Below are 19,221 nucleotides of genomic sequence, written 5' to 3'. Positions count from 1 at the left end.
CTTGAATGTCGGCCATCTTGAAAGTGTTGGCTTCCAAAATTAAATCAGTTCATGTACATATTATAGACAGTTACCATACACATTTTTGTGCAAATCTATGCACAGATATTGTGTTAACACCAAATATATTAATTGGTGATTGGTCAACGTAATACCACCGAAATACTGTTTTTCGGGGATATAATAAACAGTCTTCACTTGTTCTCTCAGTGGCAAAAATGTGTTAAATAACTCCCTTAAACTTGTGGGTAAACAAGGTTTTTTTTTCAATGTTTTTCTGAGATAAAAACAATTATATTTCTATAAAATAATCCATAATGTTGTACAGTATGACCCTTGTGTGGTCTTGGATGGAAAATGTATACTGGATCCTTTCCATAACTGCACAATGTTGCCATATGGCAACAAACCTAAAAGTACCCCTCCAAAAAACTTTTTTTTGAAAAAAAAAAATGCAAATATGTCTTAAGAAGTTCATTTTATGTGACAAAAACCACCATGATGGGAATATGTATATGTTTAAATGCTGGTTAAGCAAGTGTATGAACATATATGAACAACTATCTGCCAAGAGTTGCACAAGCAGATGTTTACATTTTGTATCACGTCAAGTCTGCACCAAGCACACTGCCTTAAGTTGTAAGCACTCCTGTTATAGCACATGAATGATCGTTTTACAAGCAAGATCCTTTGCACTCTCGCTCACTCCCCCTTTTTCCTCAATGTAGTGTACAAAAACATTGGAGAACAGACGTTATCACCTCTGATCAAGCACGTTTTTACCAACATCAGTGTCAGTCCATTGGCAGCCTTCAGATCTAATGCACCATAAATATTCTGCCTTTTTTATCATGAAACCTTGACCTAGGAAAGACTCTAGTTGGCAAAATTACGATGGGGGTTGGGTCGGGAGAGTGTCTACCGGCCGTTTTTTATTTAAAAAAGAGCAACTACTATAATAACAAAAAGTAACACACATAGATTTAAACAGAGCTTTATACTGTTTTTCTATTGCCGTAGAAGCCTTTCTGCCCCGCAGGTGCACTGTTAGTAAACATGAAATCTATGTATTGCAGTGAAAATGCGACACCACTTCACTGGTAACAATATCTTGGGATTGGAATTAATGGGACCCAATGAAGATTTATTTGGCCATAACATAAGACACCCCTCCCCCCTCCTGCCCGTCCTCAGTTCACTCTGGCTAGATGCTACTGTGTATTATTTATTTACATGGGCAGTGTGGTGTGGTATGCTGTGGTGTCATAATGAAAGCTGAAGTGAAAGCCTAACTGGGAAACTCCAACTCCCATTGTCATTGTGATACAGCACTCCACAGCACACAAGTGTTCACTGCACGCTGCATACAATGGGATTGCATATATAGCTCACTCGTGCAAGGGGGCAGCCCGCAATGGCACCCCAAGGGAGCAGTGCGGCGGGACGGTACCATGCTCAGGGTACCTCGGTCATGGAGGAGGATGGGGGAAGAGTTGCCTGGTTAACACCAGACCTAATCACAAGTGAGTAATCTTTCAGATCGAAACGATTGTGTAGAACTTAAGGCAGTATGGGAGTTCCCAGGCTAGGGGAAGAGCACTGTTTGACTACTCCCCCCACCAACCTGGCGGGTCGGGAGACGGACCAGCAACCTTTGGGTTACACTCTAACCGCTTACCCATGACTAATGCATGATTGGCATAAGAGAATGTTGTTTGATGGCCCTGAGCATGTGTGGTCATTAAACAATTACCTCATAGCCAGGTCCGGACTTTCAGAATTCTGTAACCCTGTAGGGATTTTTGGGGAAAAGTCGGCATAGAGCATTTTTAAAACATTCAAAGTCATCTGTATTATATGTTGCTAATAGGTCACTTATCATTGTGTCGAAGTGAAATTTCTTTAATGTTGTCCTACAAAAATATATATTTACAAATCTGCAAAAATGCAAGGGCTGTACTCACTTATGTGACACACTATACTGTATAAGCCCCCAAAATGATATGGGTCAAAAAGACACAGGAACACCTCCTATTAATAGAAATCTGCAGGGGAGGGAGGATTTTTTTTGTAGATTCATGTTCCTCACAGAAAACGAGTCAAAGTCAGTGAATCTCAGTGTGAAAGAATGACAACTGATACTATTTTTCTGAAGTAAAAAAACTGAAAAAGGGTCAAATTGACCCGAACACCTGACAAGGGTTAAATGTAGCAATGAGCGCTATGGACTTTTCCAGATAACGAAACTCCTGTGGGATTTAAAGTATGTTTTATTCGTGTACGACCATGGGGGTAGCAAATCTATCATTTGGACAGATATGGCTTTAGGTTGTATTTGTTTGACCCATTTAGATGACCTCATGGGTTCTTTGACAATTTACAGTACATGCTTTATTAGTTATTTACAGCACTGATATGATTTATTAGTGTGAGAAATGAGCATTTTATAGATCGCATTTTATAGAATATTTATTCAAGAGAGCACATCCATTATGAATTCATTTTTTTGAGATATGACAGAGCAAAGTGAAATAAGAAGGTAACCCATGGCTCACCATGGACATAGCAGTATAAGACTATCCAGATGACGTTTTCTTATTATTTTTGAAAAAAAATAAAATAAAATAGTACAATCCACAGATGGCTCACTTTTTTGAGATATCTGACGGGATGCACAGTATCAGGCTCATTAAAACAATGCCCCATTACATCTGTACCTCCAGTGTGCTGTGTTCATGAGTAGTATAGACTGTAAGTACACCATTCTAAATCTGCACTATCCACTCTGCACATGCGCACACGCAAGGCTGCACTATTCGCTCTACCCACATGCGACAGGATTAGTGGAGCATTGTCGTCCTTCTTTTTGCTAAAAGCCTATCTGTAAGTGTTGTTTCGCTAAAAGCCCGTCTGTAATATTTGTTTAGTAGCTATTTGTAAGTAGCTATAAGGCTATATGGCATTTTTTTGTGGTTTATTGATACACCACGTAGTATTATAAATGTAGGCCTAGTATGTGGGAAATAGGCCTACTCGTAATATAATGGCGGTGTGAGTCATTTTCTTGGGTTTAGACTATTAAAGTTAAAGATTAACAGGACTGTTACGTGGCCGTCTGTCAAAGATAGACGAGGCCTATTGATCACACATGAAGTGCGCTTTGTCAGCATCTTGACATAGGCTACAATTCACAATAAAGATGGGATCAATAATAGACTTTCTCGAGCCTTACAGATAGGTTTCGGAACGAAGGGCGACAATGCTTCACGAATCGTGTCGCACATTCGCAGAGCGAATAGTGCAGCCTTGCGTGGTGCACATGTATAGAGCGGATAGTGCAGAATCAGAATGGTGTACCAACACAGACATTGTTATGGGCCAGATACATACAGAATTCAAATGAAAATAGATACAGTATCATGGCGCCATTGCATCTTTTGCGTCTCTCTCTCTCACACACACACAGTCACAGTCACACACAGTCACAATCACAGACACACACACACACACACACACACACACACACACACACACACACACACACACACACACACACACACACACACACACACACACACACACACACACACACACACACACACACACACACACACACACACACAGTGAGCACTGTGCTGTGGAGTGCTGTGTCACAATGCCAATGGGAGTGTCCCATGAAGGCTGTCACCTTCACGAATAAAAGGTGGCACGGTAGCTCAGTGGACTATGGCGTTGTGCCGTTACTCTGGAACTCAATTCCAACTCTGATCCTTACCCCTCTCTCTCCCACTCTTTTCCTGTAACACACTCTCACTACACTGCCTTGTACATGAAGATGTTACAGCGCATTATTAAAACAGCAGAGAGAATCATTGGTTGCCAATTACCCACACTTGAGGAGATCCACCATCACCGCTGGACTGGCCATAGGGCGTGTGTTTATTATTTTTGAATTCAGGCCAAATCCGTTACAAACGTAGCAGGTCACATTACTTGTCTTGCAGGCCACTACTTGCAACATGCCCATTGTAGTCTGAAGTAGAAATTGTTCTACATTCAAGACATATAGACAAGTCCAAAGTGGATTCTCCCTTTATATACCGTTAGCTACAGGTGACAGGCAGTTTTATAGTGGTGGGTACATGTAGCCTATGTTCATGTACTGTACTATATTAAGTTATTTTTCAATAATTAAAATGAAATGCCTACAACACAGTTAAAATATAGTACAGAAGTGCAATTTAAGTAAAAACAAAATTATCTGGTTTTATTTGGTGTGTGTTTTTTAACATGTTTATGAAGAATTTTCAACAAAAAAATGGTGTGGTGCATGATGGTAAATATAAAGACGCGCCCCTTTTACTTCCTATTTTCAGCCGTTCAGTTCCACAGTGTGGAATGAATTAATGAGTTTGGGCATGCTGGCGAAATACATGGCAATCTACTGGCTATGTCTGTTAAGAAAGTGGATTATTGGAAGATTGTTTGTGGTCAACTCAGCTTAAAGGTAAGATACTGATTTAAACTGATGGGTGACGGAAATAACATTCATGTAAATGGAGTTTCGCTTGGAGACTTGTTGTTCTGCTGTTGAATGAGAAGAGCTTACTTCTACTTAACGTCGCGTTTACACACTAAACTGTGGCGATATAACATGCACACCACTGAACAGAGGAGAAGCAGACTTTTCTAATGGTGCCAAATGTCCTAGCACACACGCAAAAGCAGGATAGAAAACATGCATGAAACAAAAACAGTGAAGTTGATATTTATTTTTACCGTGTTTCATACGTAGCTGCTTTGGGCGGAGACTGAAGCTACGTTGCATCTGGAGAGGTGTCTGGCCAGTGCATAGGAACTGGGTTAGGAGAAGGATGTATGATGGAAAGGGGGAGATGCAGGAAGAAGTTAGACCTGCAGTATTAGACAGAAACCTACATGTAATTCCACATATGCCTGTGATAATTTAAGAAGGCTAACATGACAATACTAATAGTATTTGTAGCATATTATCATATAGGCCCTTACTGTGATTCAAACTAGAGAGAAAAGAAAGAGAAGAAAGTAGAATGTATTATAATGAGAAGGTGACTATGATGACCAAAGGCTTTGTACTTGATAGCCTACTGTTCTAATTTGGACAGGAAGCTGTTTCCAGAATTTAGCAACATAATGACTAATGCCATTTCACTCTGTCTGGATTTTACCCTTGACACAACCAGTAGAGGAGAATCAGAAGACCTCAGACATTTATTCAGATGATACTGATCTAGCATAGGCCTATCTACAATACATTTAGGGCCTAAGCCATAGTGACTTAGAGACAGATATTACCAGAAGAGTTGTAAACTCAATTCTAAATCTCACTGGCAGTGTTTGACCTTAGGAGTGATGTGATCTATTTTCTTTGTTTTGGTTAGAATTCTAGCCGCAGAATTTTGGATTATTATTAATAGCCTAATAATAACAACAACAATGATAATAACTTGGTTTTATATAGCGCCTTTCAATGAACCCAAGGTTGCTTTAGTTGCACCTGCATGAGTGCCTTTTTTTTGGGAATACCTGTAAGTAGGCTAGATGGGTAATAAACACATGGATTAATTTCTCCATATCCTGTTTAGATACAGAATCCTTAATCTCAAAGCTACAGTATGTTCCTAAAATGCCAAAGCTGATTTATGCTTTTGATGTGAGCATTGAAACTGAGATTACTGTCCAACATCACACCAAGGTTTTTCACACAAGACTTATTAGTTTTAAGTGATTTTTATTCTGTTCATCTGGTTATTCTAACTTGCTAGCCTGCTTAAATGTTTATTTTCAAGAAAATAATTAATCTCCATCCTATCCTAATTTCATGATTCTTGCATTATGCAATATACTGTATATTGTACAGAGGGGTAGGACTACTAAGTAGCTATTTGGTGTATGTAGTACTAAGTGTAGTACTAAGTAGGCCTACCTAATCAGGGAACTGGGAAGATGGCATAGGCTGAAGTTATTGCACCAAGACGCAGCGTGTAATATAGTCATAGGCTTTATTGGTTTTTGCTTCATGGTGGCCTGGCCTGGCCTTGGAAAATGCCCATCCTGAAAAAAATCTCCCAGTCCAGCCCTGTCCACCATACACGCTGCACAAACAGAGCATTAAACATCCTTAAAGATCACACACACCCTGGTCACAGGCTCTTCACCATGCTACCATCTGGCAGGGGCTTTAGGACTCTGCGTGCCCGCACTACGAGAATGAAGGACAGTTTCTATCCTACTGCCATTAGACTTTTGAACTCAATACGTCACCTCCACAACTCAATACTTCAGGACTCTCTATACTGTGAGATGCATATGTACTTTTATATATTATTTATTATACTGTTAATATATCTTTATTTTGTGGGCATTTGTGGGTTGCTTGCAAACAGAATTTCACTGTATTTATATAGTGACAATAAAATCACTCTACTGAACTCTACGTATGGCAATCAAGGCATAAACCCCCACAAAATATATAAATTAGGAGAGGAAAGAACACATGAACCAACGTTCATAGATACACATCTATGTATCTGTGGGGCTTTTGTCGTAGTTGTTCACCAGCGTGGCCTTCAGTTAAGATAAATCAGGCAGACAGGCAACGGCTTCCACAGAATTTTCTCTCCGCCACCACATGTGTTGGCTCCAGCAGCCAAACCTCAGAACCATAAACTGGAGCAGTGAAGAGACATTACATAAGTGTAGTGATTCAGGAGAGAGAGAGAGAGAGAGAGAGAGAGAGAGAGAGAGAGAGAGAGAGAGAGAGAGAGAGAGAGAGAGAGAGAGAGAGAGAGAGAGAGAGAGATGCCCACAGTATGATCTCCTAGGGCTCCACCACACTGGCCCAAGTCAGTGGGTTTCCTGAAAAAAAAACTAGGCTGTAGTGTGCGTGTGCGTGCAAATGAGAGAGCGAGAGAGAGAGGTGAGCATATGCGCACTCAACTAAATGATGACTTTGAAGACCACTAATGTTATTCCTGCTGACAAATAGATGTATGGCTTAGCACAGCCACACTCTTACTCAGACTTGCCACATGCAGCCCGTGAGCCATTAGAGCTTCAACAAGTGGTACAGCGGGATTGTACAGTATTAAACCCATTCCAATTAATTTCAGCCGTACTGACAATCATGTGATATTGCCAGAACACATATAAAGATTTAACAATCATTGTCATTTACGACTTTCTTGTGTGATTTGCAAGAAGCACCAGTTCAGTAGCTGCAAATTCTTGTTGCGGCTATAGTATACTACTAGCTCAGGCCTGCCTGTAAAATGCGTTTTGTTTTTAATTCATCTTCTTAGGGCTTTTGAATGAACACTCTCCATTTTCCATTCAATGAAATGCTTCTGCTGGAGGCAGTGTGGGAGACTTCGGCAACTGGAAAAGCCATCTGAAGTTGAACTTTAAAAAAAAAAAAGCCTTTCTTCAAAGTTTGTGTGGGAGAGAAGGCAGAGGAAGGCACTAAAACCATTTTGCACCAGAAATGGTTGAATGAACTCTGTCAAAATCAGAATTAGAGAAAAGCTAAAGCTGCTCAAGACGATAATAGGGAATTTGTTGTTGAAGAAGCAGCACACATAAAGAAGGCATCATTGATAGGAAACAGATGCTGTTGCCCTTTAACTGGCCATTAACTACCTCTGTCTCTAAACCTGGCACAAAGAGCTGTGTAGTCACTCCTATTTTCCCCTTTTTTGTCTCGGACTTGGTTTGTTGCTTTCAAGTCTCAGAGGGGGAGGGCTATGTTGGACATTAACAAAACATCCCAATCCAAACATCTAGTGTTTAACTGTAGCTCAGTGGTCTTGTTTTTGGTTTGTTTTTCTGTTGATGACCAACACTTCCTGGCAAGCATCTTCAAACCTAAGAGGCTTCAGCCGAGCTGACGTGAAACAAGCAGAGCAGAGCACAAACCAAACACATAAATAAACAGATGAGCATTGCCATTGCACGATGTGTCTGTTCTGATGTCTAGCCAGTCTTACAGTAATACAAATCAAGCATATTGGTACCTTCCAAATACATAGAGAATTCAAATGCAAAAAGTGTCATGGTGCCATTGCATCTTTTTTGTTCTCTCCCCCTCCCCCCCTCGCTCTCTCACACACACAGTCCCCCATCCTCCTCCATGACTGAAGTAGTCTGAGGATGGCACCATCCAGCTGCACTGCTCCCTTGGGGTGCTGGCCCGGGCTGCCCCTTTGCACGGGTGAGACATAAAGTGCAATTTCTTTGTGTGCAGTGAGCACTGTCTGCTGTGGAGTGCTGTGTCACAATGGCAATGGGTGTTTCCCAGGAGGGCTTTCATGAATAAAAGGTGGCACAGTAGCTCAGTGGTCTGGTTTTCATTTTTTTTCCTGTTGATGACCAACACTTATTGGCCAGCATCTTCGAACACAAGAGGCTTCAGGACAAGCTGACATGAAACAAAGAGAGCAGAACACAAACCAAACGCACAAATAAACATATGACCCTTGCGATTGCACAATGTGTCTGTTCTAATGTCTGATCAGTCTTAGAGTAATACAAATCAAGCAGAATTCCTGGTAAATAAGATGGCCTCCATACTTCATAACCCACACTGCTCTGTTCAGCCTGGCAGCAGCACACAAGACATCTAGCCTAAGACATGCAATTACACCCGATATGCATTTTTGCCAATGTTTCATCAAATGCCTGACTGTAGCCCATACTGCTTTTGGTAAGTATCAGCATTAGATGTAAGTGAAGGGAAATTACATGCATTTGTAGAACACACCAGACCAGAGGCTGGCAGTGATGGCAAGCCCATATGCAGACTTGACACCTTATAAAAGCAACTTTGACTTAAAAGGCTTGAGTGCTCTCTGGGCTCGGTCACCCTTTGAAATGGCATTGGCCTTCATGTTGGAAAAAAATACTTTATACCATATGAATTGTGGAATATATCCATCTTTGCTTTACCATATGTGACTGCTCATTTTGTCTGACTGTATTGGAATCTAAGGAATTCATGATGGCTATTTGTCACAGGGGTGACTGGGACAAGTGGGGGAGGGAACAAAAAAAGTGAACTTGTTTCTCGTGGGTACATTTTTAGTGACGGACACCTGGACATAAACAGAGGACTAGTTGGATTGTTTTCATTTGGTGCGCAGACTTTTAATTATGCGACAATTGGATGCAGGTGAGGGGTGGCAAAGGGAGGGAAGGTGATTGGAGCGAACTGGACAGAGGACTGTTTTTAAGAGACTGATTCGAAGCACAACGACAGACTAGACGGGGGAGAGAGAAGACGCCGACAGGAGAGAAACAGCGGAGGGCCCCGGAGAAGTTAAAGATGGGCAAATGAGGCTTCCTGAACCAATGAGGCTTTCAGGCAAAAAGGTTCGAAGCATTCGAAGCATTTTTCGAAGCCTCATTTCTCACTGGCGCCATCTGGTGTGCAATGAAATGACACGGCAGGCATTGATTTCATTTTAACTTTTTTTCTTGTGTCTTATTTGCATCCGTTCCGTTTCAATAAATGTGATGGGGTGTGTGTGTGGAATTAATGACTCTTGATTGTCGAACACTCAAATGAAGTTCAACGCTGACCCATGTGTTGTCGATACGGTTGTATCGCGGAAGTGAGAGAGAGCATCATTTTGTGGAGGTCGGCGCGCAACCGGGAGTGATCGGCCATAAACGCAACAGCAGCCAATTAAACTGGAAACATAATGAATAGAGTCACATTACAGGCCTGTGAATGAAATATAGGCCTAATTCAAGAGATTCTAACAAATATCAGTTATCCACTAGCCTAGGCCTATTCGAACTCACAATGATAAAGGTAGCATTCTGCCGCCTTCACCACTAAGCCAGGCTCGCAGATAATTTCATCGCTTACTTGGCCAGGTTTGGCAGAAGGCTACCTTGCGAAATTAAGAATTAGTTGATTCATCATCACGTTGCTATCACAGGGATTTGAACCAATTATCCTGCGAATTCAGGGCGTACAGTTTAACCACTGCGCCAGCCATTTGACTTCTCAAGTGGCAGACCTGAGTTCCCTTTTTCTACTCAAGATGACAGAACTTGTAAAGCCTATTAAAACCCGCACAAAACCCATTAAAATAAATAAAATATGTCTGCACTCTTCTTTAGCTGTATAAAGTTGAGTAGGCCTACTAATAATTGCTGACAGAACTGCTGTCTCCTTTATGGTAGCTTAGTTCACGGTAAGAACTAAAACAATTTTCCACCACGTCTTCGGGAGCGTCTCACTTTGAAAATCTACTTCAAAAGAGAATTGCATATCATATTTGGACTTTTGGGTCAATCTACGGCATGAACTAAATTTATTGTATAGTGGAACCAAATCAAAGTCACTATATATCCAGTCTCAACATTCACACAACAAACGCAATCTGAAAACTGACAAGTGCTCCGAGGCGCAGAAAGCTCGTTTGGGTAGCGGCGGGCAATGACACGTCCATGCGCTTCGCAAAATGTGAAGCCTCATCTGGCACTGTCACGTGGTATTTCTTGACGTCAAACGCCTCGAAGCGAGGCTTCAGATTTTATGCCCACTTTTGCTCGAAGCACGCTTCGAAGCCTCGCTTCAAATTTCCCATCACTAGGAGAAGTGGCTGTGGCCAAGCAGCTGTGCAGGAGGGGGCCGTGGGGAGGCTCTACCGGTAACCGGACAGAACCAGGAAGACAGCGGTAAGGTGCGCGAAGATGATCCTATGGATCCGAACGACGGAGGCCTGTGGCGTGATGGAGGAAGCGTTGGCATACTGCCCGGTGGTGCGCGCCTCGAGCGCAGGTCTGATTCACCGTGTTGGAAACTCCGGAGGGGTGAAAGGATGTTCACCCCTCAATGAGTTAAGTAACCGATTCGTACCTCAAATGCATTGGTGTCTGTGACCTCCCATTGAAGCCCCACTCTCGGAATGCACAGGCTGCGCCGGGCCACTAGTCTCCTCCTCGCTCTCGCTCCCTCTCTCTCTCTCTCTCTCTCTCTCTCTCTCTCTCTCTCTCTCTGCCTTCCACTGGGCGCGTTAATACAGTGCGATAGTTATCATTATTCCCGTAGAACTGCCTACACCAGCCACGCTAGAGTGGAGTGCTGTTTATTAAGTTTGCTGTGTGCCTCTGTACTGGTTTTGCCGAGTAGCCTAACTAGACCCGATTGCAGTGTTTTTAAATAGCACTTTTGAGTGAGACTTTTACGCACGTGTTTTAAAACGGCGCACCCACTCTTGTGTGATGTATCAGCAGTTTTGCACTTAAACAACTAAAAGTAAACAGTCTGTATTGGCCGACTCGAACCAGAAACACTGGCTGGTAACTCCTCCCTCTGTTCCCCCAGCCACACCGACGTGACGAGAGGAAGAAGCCTCATCCACCTCCAGTCTGCCCTCCCTCTCCAACGACCACCCCTGCTCACCTGACCGAAAGGACTGATGGGACAGAGCCCCTCCTGGGCGTAAAAGACTTTTATGGACAATCGAGCCCTCGGGGCATACAGGACTGGGTTAGGGTAAAGAAAATAAAAGAACACTTGACTAAAACGTATCCCTTGTCTCTTCGCATGTGTTGTTGTGTACAGTGTTCTCCTCTGGGTGGTAGTTGGTTAAATGGGGGCGCCGTCCAAAAATATGTGCGTCCCCTACCTGTAACATATTCATGATGGCCACTTTCAAGTCTATTATGATTTTGCAGACATTCCCTTTCAAAAGATTAGCCTCAAGTGTTGAGGTAAATGCTGTAAACAGTGCGAAGAAGTAAAAGTGATGAAGAACTGATGTCTTCATTTTGTACACTAGGCACTAATGATGTATGATGTGTGTGTGTTTTAGCATAGCATAGCATTGTATAGTACGTACATGCAGATAGAGGGAACGTGGTCCAAACTGAAAAATAAAGGGGAGTGTGTGTGTATGTGTGTGTCAGGGCACGACTGGGACTAAAACAACCCAGGCATTTTTGTCATAGACCAGGCACTCACACAACTGCCCTGTATGCCAGATGACCAGTCCAGGCCTGGTGTGTGTACATCGATCTCCCTAAGGAAGGATGTCATGGTTCACCTTCTCATTGGGTTCAGCAAGTATGACTTCCTAATTGTCTCCGTTGGACTGCACTCTGCCCTGAACTCTGACATGTTGACGGGGCCTGATGATGGACCGATGCAGTCACTTCAAATACCCACTGGACTAGCATAGTGCATATTACTTCAGACTAGTACAGGAGAGCACAGAGCAAACACTAATGTTTTCTGCCACATACACAGACAGACAATACATTATACAGACACAAAGACAGCCAGACACACACACTGCATGCACAGATACATTGACACACACACTTTCTGTCTGTCTCGGTCTCTCTCTTTTCTAACACACACACGCACGCAGGCAAGCACGCACGCACGCACGCACGCACGCACGCACACACACACATCACAGAGCAGCTGTGTGAGAGAGCAGGGGAAACCAGCCATCGAGCAGATGAAAGACAGTATCACACACATGGTGGAGAACTGTGGGAAATGTCTACCACAATAAGTAAATAAATAACAGTGGAATGGCAAGCTCTTTTTTTGCCATGGCTGTCTTTCTATTTTCAGAGACAATAAAGGTCCACTAACTTGAACTTTGACAGTTTACTTAAGACATACAGGTACAACGTTTCAAATCATCAGGGTGTTCATCAAGCGAAACAGTGTGAACCTCTTCCCTTCAAAGATATTCCTTCGTCCTGCTCCTGTGAGGTGGGATGTGCATAGATCCACTCTTCCAAATGTCATTTCTATTTTTTCCACATTCCTCCAAGCAGAATCTTTAGTTTTGAAGATTTAGTTATAGACTTGAAAACTTGTGAGGAATTTATTTATTTTACTTTATGCAGGCCCTATGTACAAACTGCACTGTTATTGTCATACATCATCCAAATGGTCAATCTGACACTTGAACTCATTGACTGCCTTCGACGAATTCCACTGTCTTTTTGAAATGTGACGCACCACGCCATTGACCAATTCCACCGAGACGTTGGTGGATGTCTCTCCTATCATGTGTAAAATGTCAAGCCTCTACGCATTTAGGAACTGATACAGATTTATAGACCCTTGGTAAGCCGACTTTTTTAGAAATCATTCTACAGTAAGTATTTTATAGATCTATACAGTATGATCAGCTTACTGTAGGCCTATCATTAAAAATAAGACAGGGTAAGCCGATTCTTTGATCAGAGTAGTACTGGTGAGATACATTCATCTGAAATTTGAAAGCATGCACTTAGCGACAGACTAGCTAGCATCATTATCCAATCGGCTCGTGTAATTATTTTGGATATGATCAGTACTTTATCAGAGGAAAATGTATTGGAACAATATCAGACACTATCATATAGCATTAGAAACATAATGACAGTAATCATTAGAGATGCACCGGATCCTGATTTTTAGGATCCTGCCGGATACCAGATCCACTGCTTAAGATCCTGCCGGATCGGAAACCGGATACCGGATCCTACGAAAGGGTTGAAACACATAGCCAACTCGCAGACGTGGGCCCTTTTTATTACGTTGGCGCAAATTATTTTTAAGACTTACTGCCACACTGCCTTCAATGGCTGCTTCCAAAGGGCTTTCACTCCATGCAGCGATTAGGGTTGTGAAAGACTGACTGAAAAGCCTAGGCTACGAGATGCCCCAGATCCTGATTTTTAGGTAACTGCCGGATACCAGATCCACTGCTTAAGATCCTGCCGGATCCGGATAGTCTGAAAAACCCTATTATCCTGCCGGATCCGGAACCGGATCTTAGATCCTGTACATCTCTAGTAATCATCCATCTGCAGACAGTAAGACGCAGCCTGCTACTGCTAGTGTTGCCACATGTCCAGGGACATTTCCCGGGATTGTCCCTGTTGTTTGTGGTCTGTCCAGGAAAATGGAATAACCTACCTGGGACACGTTTTGTTCCAGTTTTTTTACTTGCTCACATTATCTCCCGTTATGCAAGTAAATTGGTCTCTCCAAACCGTCCACAAAACCCAGGTGTTAATTATTTCGCTTAGCAGACAGAGACGCAAAGTAAGCCAGGTTAGAGCTCTAGGCTCTGGTTGCCTTTGCTTTCGCTGACTTCGACCAGAGGACGTTGCTTCAGTGTTCCATGCAGCGTTCCGCGGCAAGGCGGGGCACACATGAAAGTTAATTGGGGAGCAAAAGCTCTGCTGATTTTTTTGATTGACCGGAGGGACTGGACTTCAAAGTTTAAACATTAGCGCGAAATAACATACAGCAATGCCAACCACTATCCATCGAAAGGATTAAAATAAATGGTTTGCCAGGAGGTAAGTTATTGGTCAACTTTGCAACCTCCATCAATGTAGATGAGTCATGCTGATGTGATAATCAAACACTTCGGTTTGATAACGTTGTAGTGCTAGTACACAGCTGTGGCCACGTAGCATTGTGGCTATCTTCGATTTTAATAACATTGCTCACAAACTACCAGGCTGGTGGGAATGTGTACCGGCTTGTACATCAGCCTGTCCCTTCAGATAATTTAACCCTATCCAGACCGGGCTCTTTTGACCCTTTTGACCGGGCTTTTACTAACCATTGTTAATAGTTAGGCTATTCATTGCATTACAGTGAGCTGACGCTTTTTTTTTTTTAATCCGAAGCGATTTACAGACTGTTGGTTACAGTCCCTGGATCAATGTTAGGTGCCTTGCTCAAGGGCACTTGAGGTCTACAGAATGGGAGTCCAACTCCCTAGCCATTACATCACAGCTACTCACATGTAGTTATCCAGGGGATTGGTGTTTTCTTGGGTAACCAAGGAAACCATGGTTTGTGACTATGGTTTCACCATGCACCGCTTCCCCCAGCCACGTTTTTGAAAGCCATGGTTTTAAATGGGGTGGGCGACCATGGTTAAAACAAAACATGGTTTGGGGGGAACCATGGTTTATGGCAAAGAGTATACTAGGGTTAAACCATAAGTTAAACCTTAATCACAAACCATGGTTGTCATGGTTACACTAAAAAAAACACGATTCACTATAATCATGATAAATCTATGGTAAAACCATGATTAGTTTTCATAGTAGAACCATGGTTAATCTTTGTAAGGGGTTCAACTATGACAGCTACTGTGCTAGAGCTACTTGATAGTACTTAGTATCACCATGAAATGTGGTAGTAAAATCCGGCCCGGATGTAAAAAAAAAAAAAAAAAAATGTTTTGCTTGTTCTAAAAAATAACCGAAATGCGCAACTACGCCACTGGGGGAAAAATTGAGACCTGCATGACATTAACCCAATGGTCCTCTCTCTCTCATTCTCATACTGTATGTAGTAAAGTGCACATCACACTTCATCATAAATAGTGAAGTTGTAATGTGGCATTTGATAACCCTCATATATATCAAGTGTTAATACTTCTTCGTATTGGTATTGGTTATAATTAAATAAATATAATTGTATTTTTATTGGTTCGCATTGGGCTGAAACGGGAAACAAGATGTTAAAATGCGTAAAATGCAGGAAGTTACATCCAAGAAATACAACATTTTCTGGGGGAAGACCCCCAGACCCCCGCAAAAATGAACTGTCCCGTATTTTATTCATTGACGGTTGGCAATGGATTAATGAAATCAATTAAATGTTGCATCTATAGGACTATCAGTATTGCATTGCTTTCTACATATTCAACACACTTTTAAAACATGCTGAAAAGCTAACGCGATAGTACAGAAAACTAATCCTCTGCTTTAAGTTTTTTTTCCAATGATGTTACTGATGCGGCCCGCTTGAGGTCCACATGGGTTGCAAGCGGCCCCCGGAACAAAATGAGTTTGACGTCCCTGACTTAGAGTAATCGTGACATACCATGGTAGAACCATGATAATCATAGTAATACTATAATAAACCATGGTTCATATTTGTAAGGGTAAACCTAACCTGTCAGTAAAGCAATGTTTTTGAGTTGTAAATTTGTGCCCTGACAAAAACTATCTCTAAATATAACCTGTCAAAGGTGCAACAACAATCAGCGCTTTGCCATGCGGCAGCAGTATACTTGGAAGCAGCGGGAAACATTGAACCCTTTTTTGTTGCGGGGAACATAGGACCCAGGGGATATAGGACCCGGGAAACATAGGGATGACCCCCTGCTGCCATCACTGCTCCGGCAGTGACCGCAGGGTTGCCCTGCCCCCCTTCACAGTCACACCCACACGAATGTGGAAGAGGGAAGATTGTTCAGCGGTCACTCTGCACCCGCACACCAATGGTAACATTCTACTTCAAATGACGTTTTCTCAGCTTTTAGGCGAGAAGTCAGCATTTTGGCGAGTTCTTCTTCTGTTCAACAGCTGATTATGAAAGAATGGAAAGGGGTAGAGACAAAGTTATTTTTCTGATGACAGATGAGAGTCTAATCTGTGTTTTGAGGTGTGGTGTTCAAATAGACATAAAACGCAATTTTCTGTAAGCCTCGAAAAAACGCCCAAAATGCTGAAAAAGCTCTGGCAACCTGTACTCTGTTATGAAAATGACTGAGTTAAAAGCTAAATGAGAAAAACAGCCTATAACAGTAACATGCCTAAGGACACCAGGCATCACTCCACTCTGTTCCCCCAGGTAAATTAGACATTTGTTGTGACGAGCAAGGCTTCAAGGCAAAGTGGCTGGCTGGTAACATGTTCGCCATCTGTATCTAAGACTGCCTGTCTGACAGACTGACCCATGGCAGCATTGCATGCCTCTGTTTGTGTTTGGTCCCTCTGCGTGCCATGCTCTGCTGGGAAACATAGAGCATGTGACAAGCAAACCCAGATTCATGGGGCCCAACTCAACTCAACACAGACAAGGCACCCCCCCTCCACTACACACACACACACTTGCCATGAGGATGTGTTAAATACACCACCCTTTTCCATTTACAAGCCCTGTTTACAAAGCACTAAGGACAGCTTACATGTTTCCTATGAGAAAAAGAAGCACCAAGCGTCTCACTTTTTGTTTTGACATTGGTGAAAGACATTACCATTTCTCATCACAAGAGCATGGTAAAGAGATGGCAGCATGACACAGAAACTTATGGCTCTCTCACACATTCTCTCTCTCTCTCTCTCTCTCTCTCTCTCTCTCTCTCTCTCTCTCTCTCTCTCTCTCTCTCTCTCTCTCTCTCTCTCTCTCTCTCTCTCTGTCTGCCTCATGGAAAATCTTTGGTGGCAAATTTTGCAGCCCACCACTGCAGATTTTGGGACCAAACAAATATCAGCTGCACATTTTTGGATGTGCAAGATATTTGCCAGAGCCGCTTTCCCATCAGTAACCATGATGAGAACGACTGTCCATGGTTGCAACAAGTCGTGTCTGCAAATAGTTTAATTCAATCTTGACAGTGATGTAATGCAGCACAGCACAGTAACTAACACAACTTAATTATTCAGACTAAGCGATTGAAAGAGTCTGTGTACTTTAGGGCAGTTTGCACCAATTGGAAATTACATAGTTTATAAGTAACAATATTTGTCTGAACTGAAGAGCCATGTTATAATCATTGCAGAAGGCTATAGCATGCTCTTGCAGAAAATGCACAGTACTGCTGCACAGATGCATGCCATCCATGCACACTGCATTTCACTGCACCCGCATTCCACAGGGTCAGCCTCTCCTTCTATTCCATGTAAATGTCAAAAATAAATCTGCAGCCAACCTGACAGTTAATCCTTGCTACTCTAATAAAACTATGATAAAAGACAACCCCAGATGCAACATCATGGGATACAGCCAGCCTACTTTATGAAGCTGGCAAGCAGGAAGCTTGTTTAACTTCCGGAGCCTGAGGGAAATGGAAGATTTGGGATCTGTGATACTCACTTGTCCAGGACGAAGTAGAGGTCGAAGCCGCCATAGCAGGAGGGTCTCCTGTGCACACCCTCTTCGCCGTGGCTGGCGTTGCCGCTAGTTACCACCAGCAGAGTGCCTAGCAAGAGAACCACACATACTCCCCAACTGCTGCTGTCCCTCACCGCAGGCATGGTATCACCTCTCCAAGAATGCACACACTCGGTCCCACTTCTCCACTTCTGTATTGTCCACAGAATCTCACTTACACATACACTCAAACACACACACACACACAAGTTCTGAGAGATGGGATAGAAACAGACATGTGGAAAAGAAAACGCTAGGGAAGTGCAGATATTCCTTTGTTTGTCTTTTCTCTTGTCTCTTGCACACACACTGTAGTAGATCTCTCTTTCTCTGTGTGTGTCTCTCTCTCCCTTTCTTCCTCTGTCTCTCTCTCACCTTTTCTCTTTTGTCTCAACTCTGTCTGTCCCTTTCATACTCTCGGGAGAAGAAAAGTATTCCTCATTTACAGCCAAAGCATCCACTGTCCAGTCTGTGTAGCCAAGTATGTCCAGTCCAGATAAGCGCATTCAGCAGATTCAACAAGTGAAGTTGAGTCAGTGGAGTTGTCTTCTTCGTTCGAGAGTGCACACGCAAAACACACTCACTCGCTCACTGCTGTAGGACCCGCGTGCAGCATACCTCTACTGTGAGACAGACTCACTTGGGAGCCTGCACTTGCAGATAGTTGGAGGATGGCGTGTGTCTGCATGCGTGTATGCACATATGTATTGTGTGCGTGCGTGTGTGTGTGTGTGTGTGTGTGTGTGTATAAGTGTTCCCCACAGTTTCCTAAAAAGTTATACCATTGTTGGAAAGAGACAGCCTTCAAACTCTCTTTCTGTGTTGTGTGTGTGTGAGCGAGCGAGCGAGAGAGAGAGAGAGAGAGAGTGGGAGCTAAGATCCTGTGTGGGTTACATTTGATTGTAGCTCCATCTAGTGGTAAATGTTTGAACCTCTGAGACCTACAAACATGAAGTCAATTAGGAAGGTACAAAAGCTGAATAAAAATAAACCATTTGTGACAGTTTTGAATCCTCAAATAATTTATTTTGCAAAGACTATTATGGTGACCAATTGGATTTGTTTCGGACTCTTGTGCTTACTATGCTGCTAAAATGCTGCTACTTGACCAATGGACTACAACAGGGATGGGCAACTGGAGGCCCAGGGGGCACATGCGGCCCACCTCCTTAATCAGTGCAGCCCTTACGTAGATGAATCATGACTTTAAAAAAATAATGAGCAGATATTTTTTAAACCACTACTGAATTAATGCA

At 42.7% G+C, this 19,221-nt stretch overlaps 1 protein-coding gene across 1 annotated transcript in view; it reads right to left on the bottom strand.

Annotated features, from left to right (window-relative positions):
- LOC134446424 (anthrax toxin receptor 1-like) overlaps positions 1–18,746 on the bottom strand; it is a 91,704-nt gene extending 72,958 nt beyond the window's left edge. The window contains exon 1 of the mRNA XM_063195796.1: positions 17,909–18,746. Coding sequence (XP_063051866.1) covers positions 17,909–18,069 — 161 coding nt within the window. The 5' untranslated portion in view covers positions 18,070–18,746. The remainder of the gene's footprint in view (positions 1–17,908) is intronic.
- Positions 18,747–19,221: the final 475 nt, after the last annotated feature.

The sequence above is a fragment of the Engraulis encrasicolus genome, chromosome 3 (assembly GCF_034702125.1).
Source record: "Engraulis encrasicolus isolate BLACKSEA-1 chromosome 3, IST_EnEncr_1.0, whole genome shotgun sequence".
NCBI lineage: Eukaryota > Metazoa > Chordata > Actinopteri > Clupeiformes > Engraulidae > Engraulis > Engraulis encrasicolus.
Note: the sequence above shows the minus strand (reverse complement) of the source record. Positions and strands in the feature narration are given on the sequence as shown.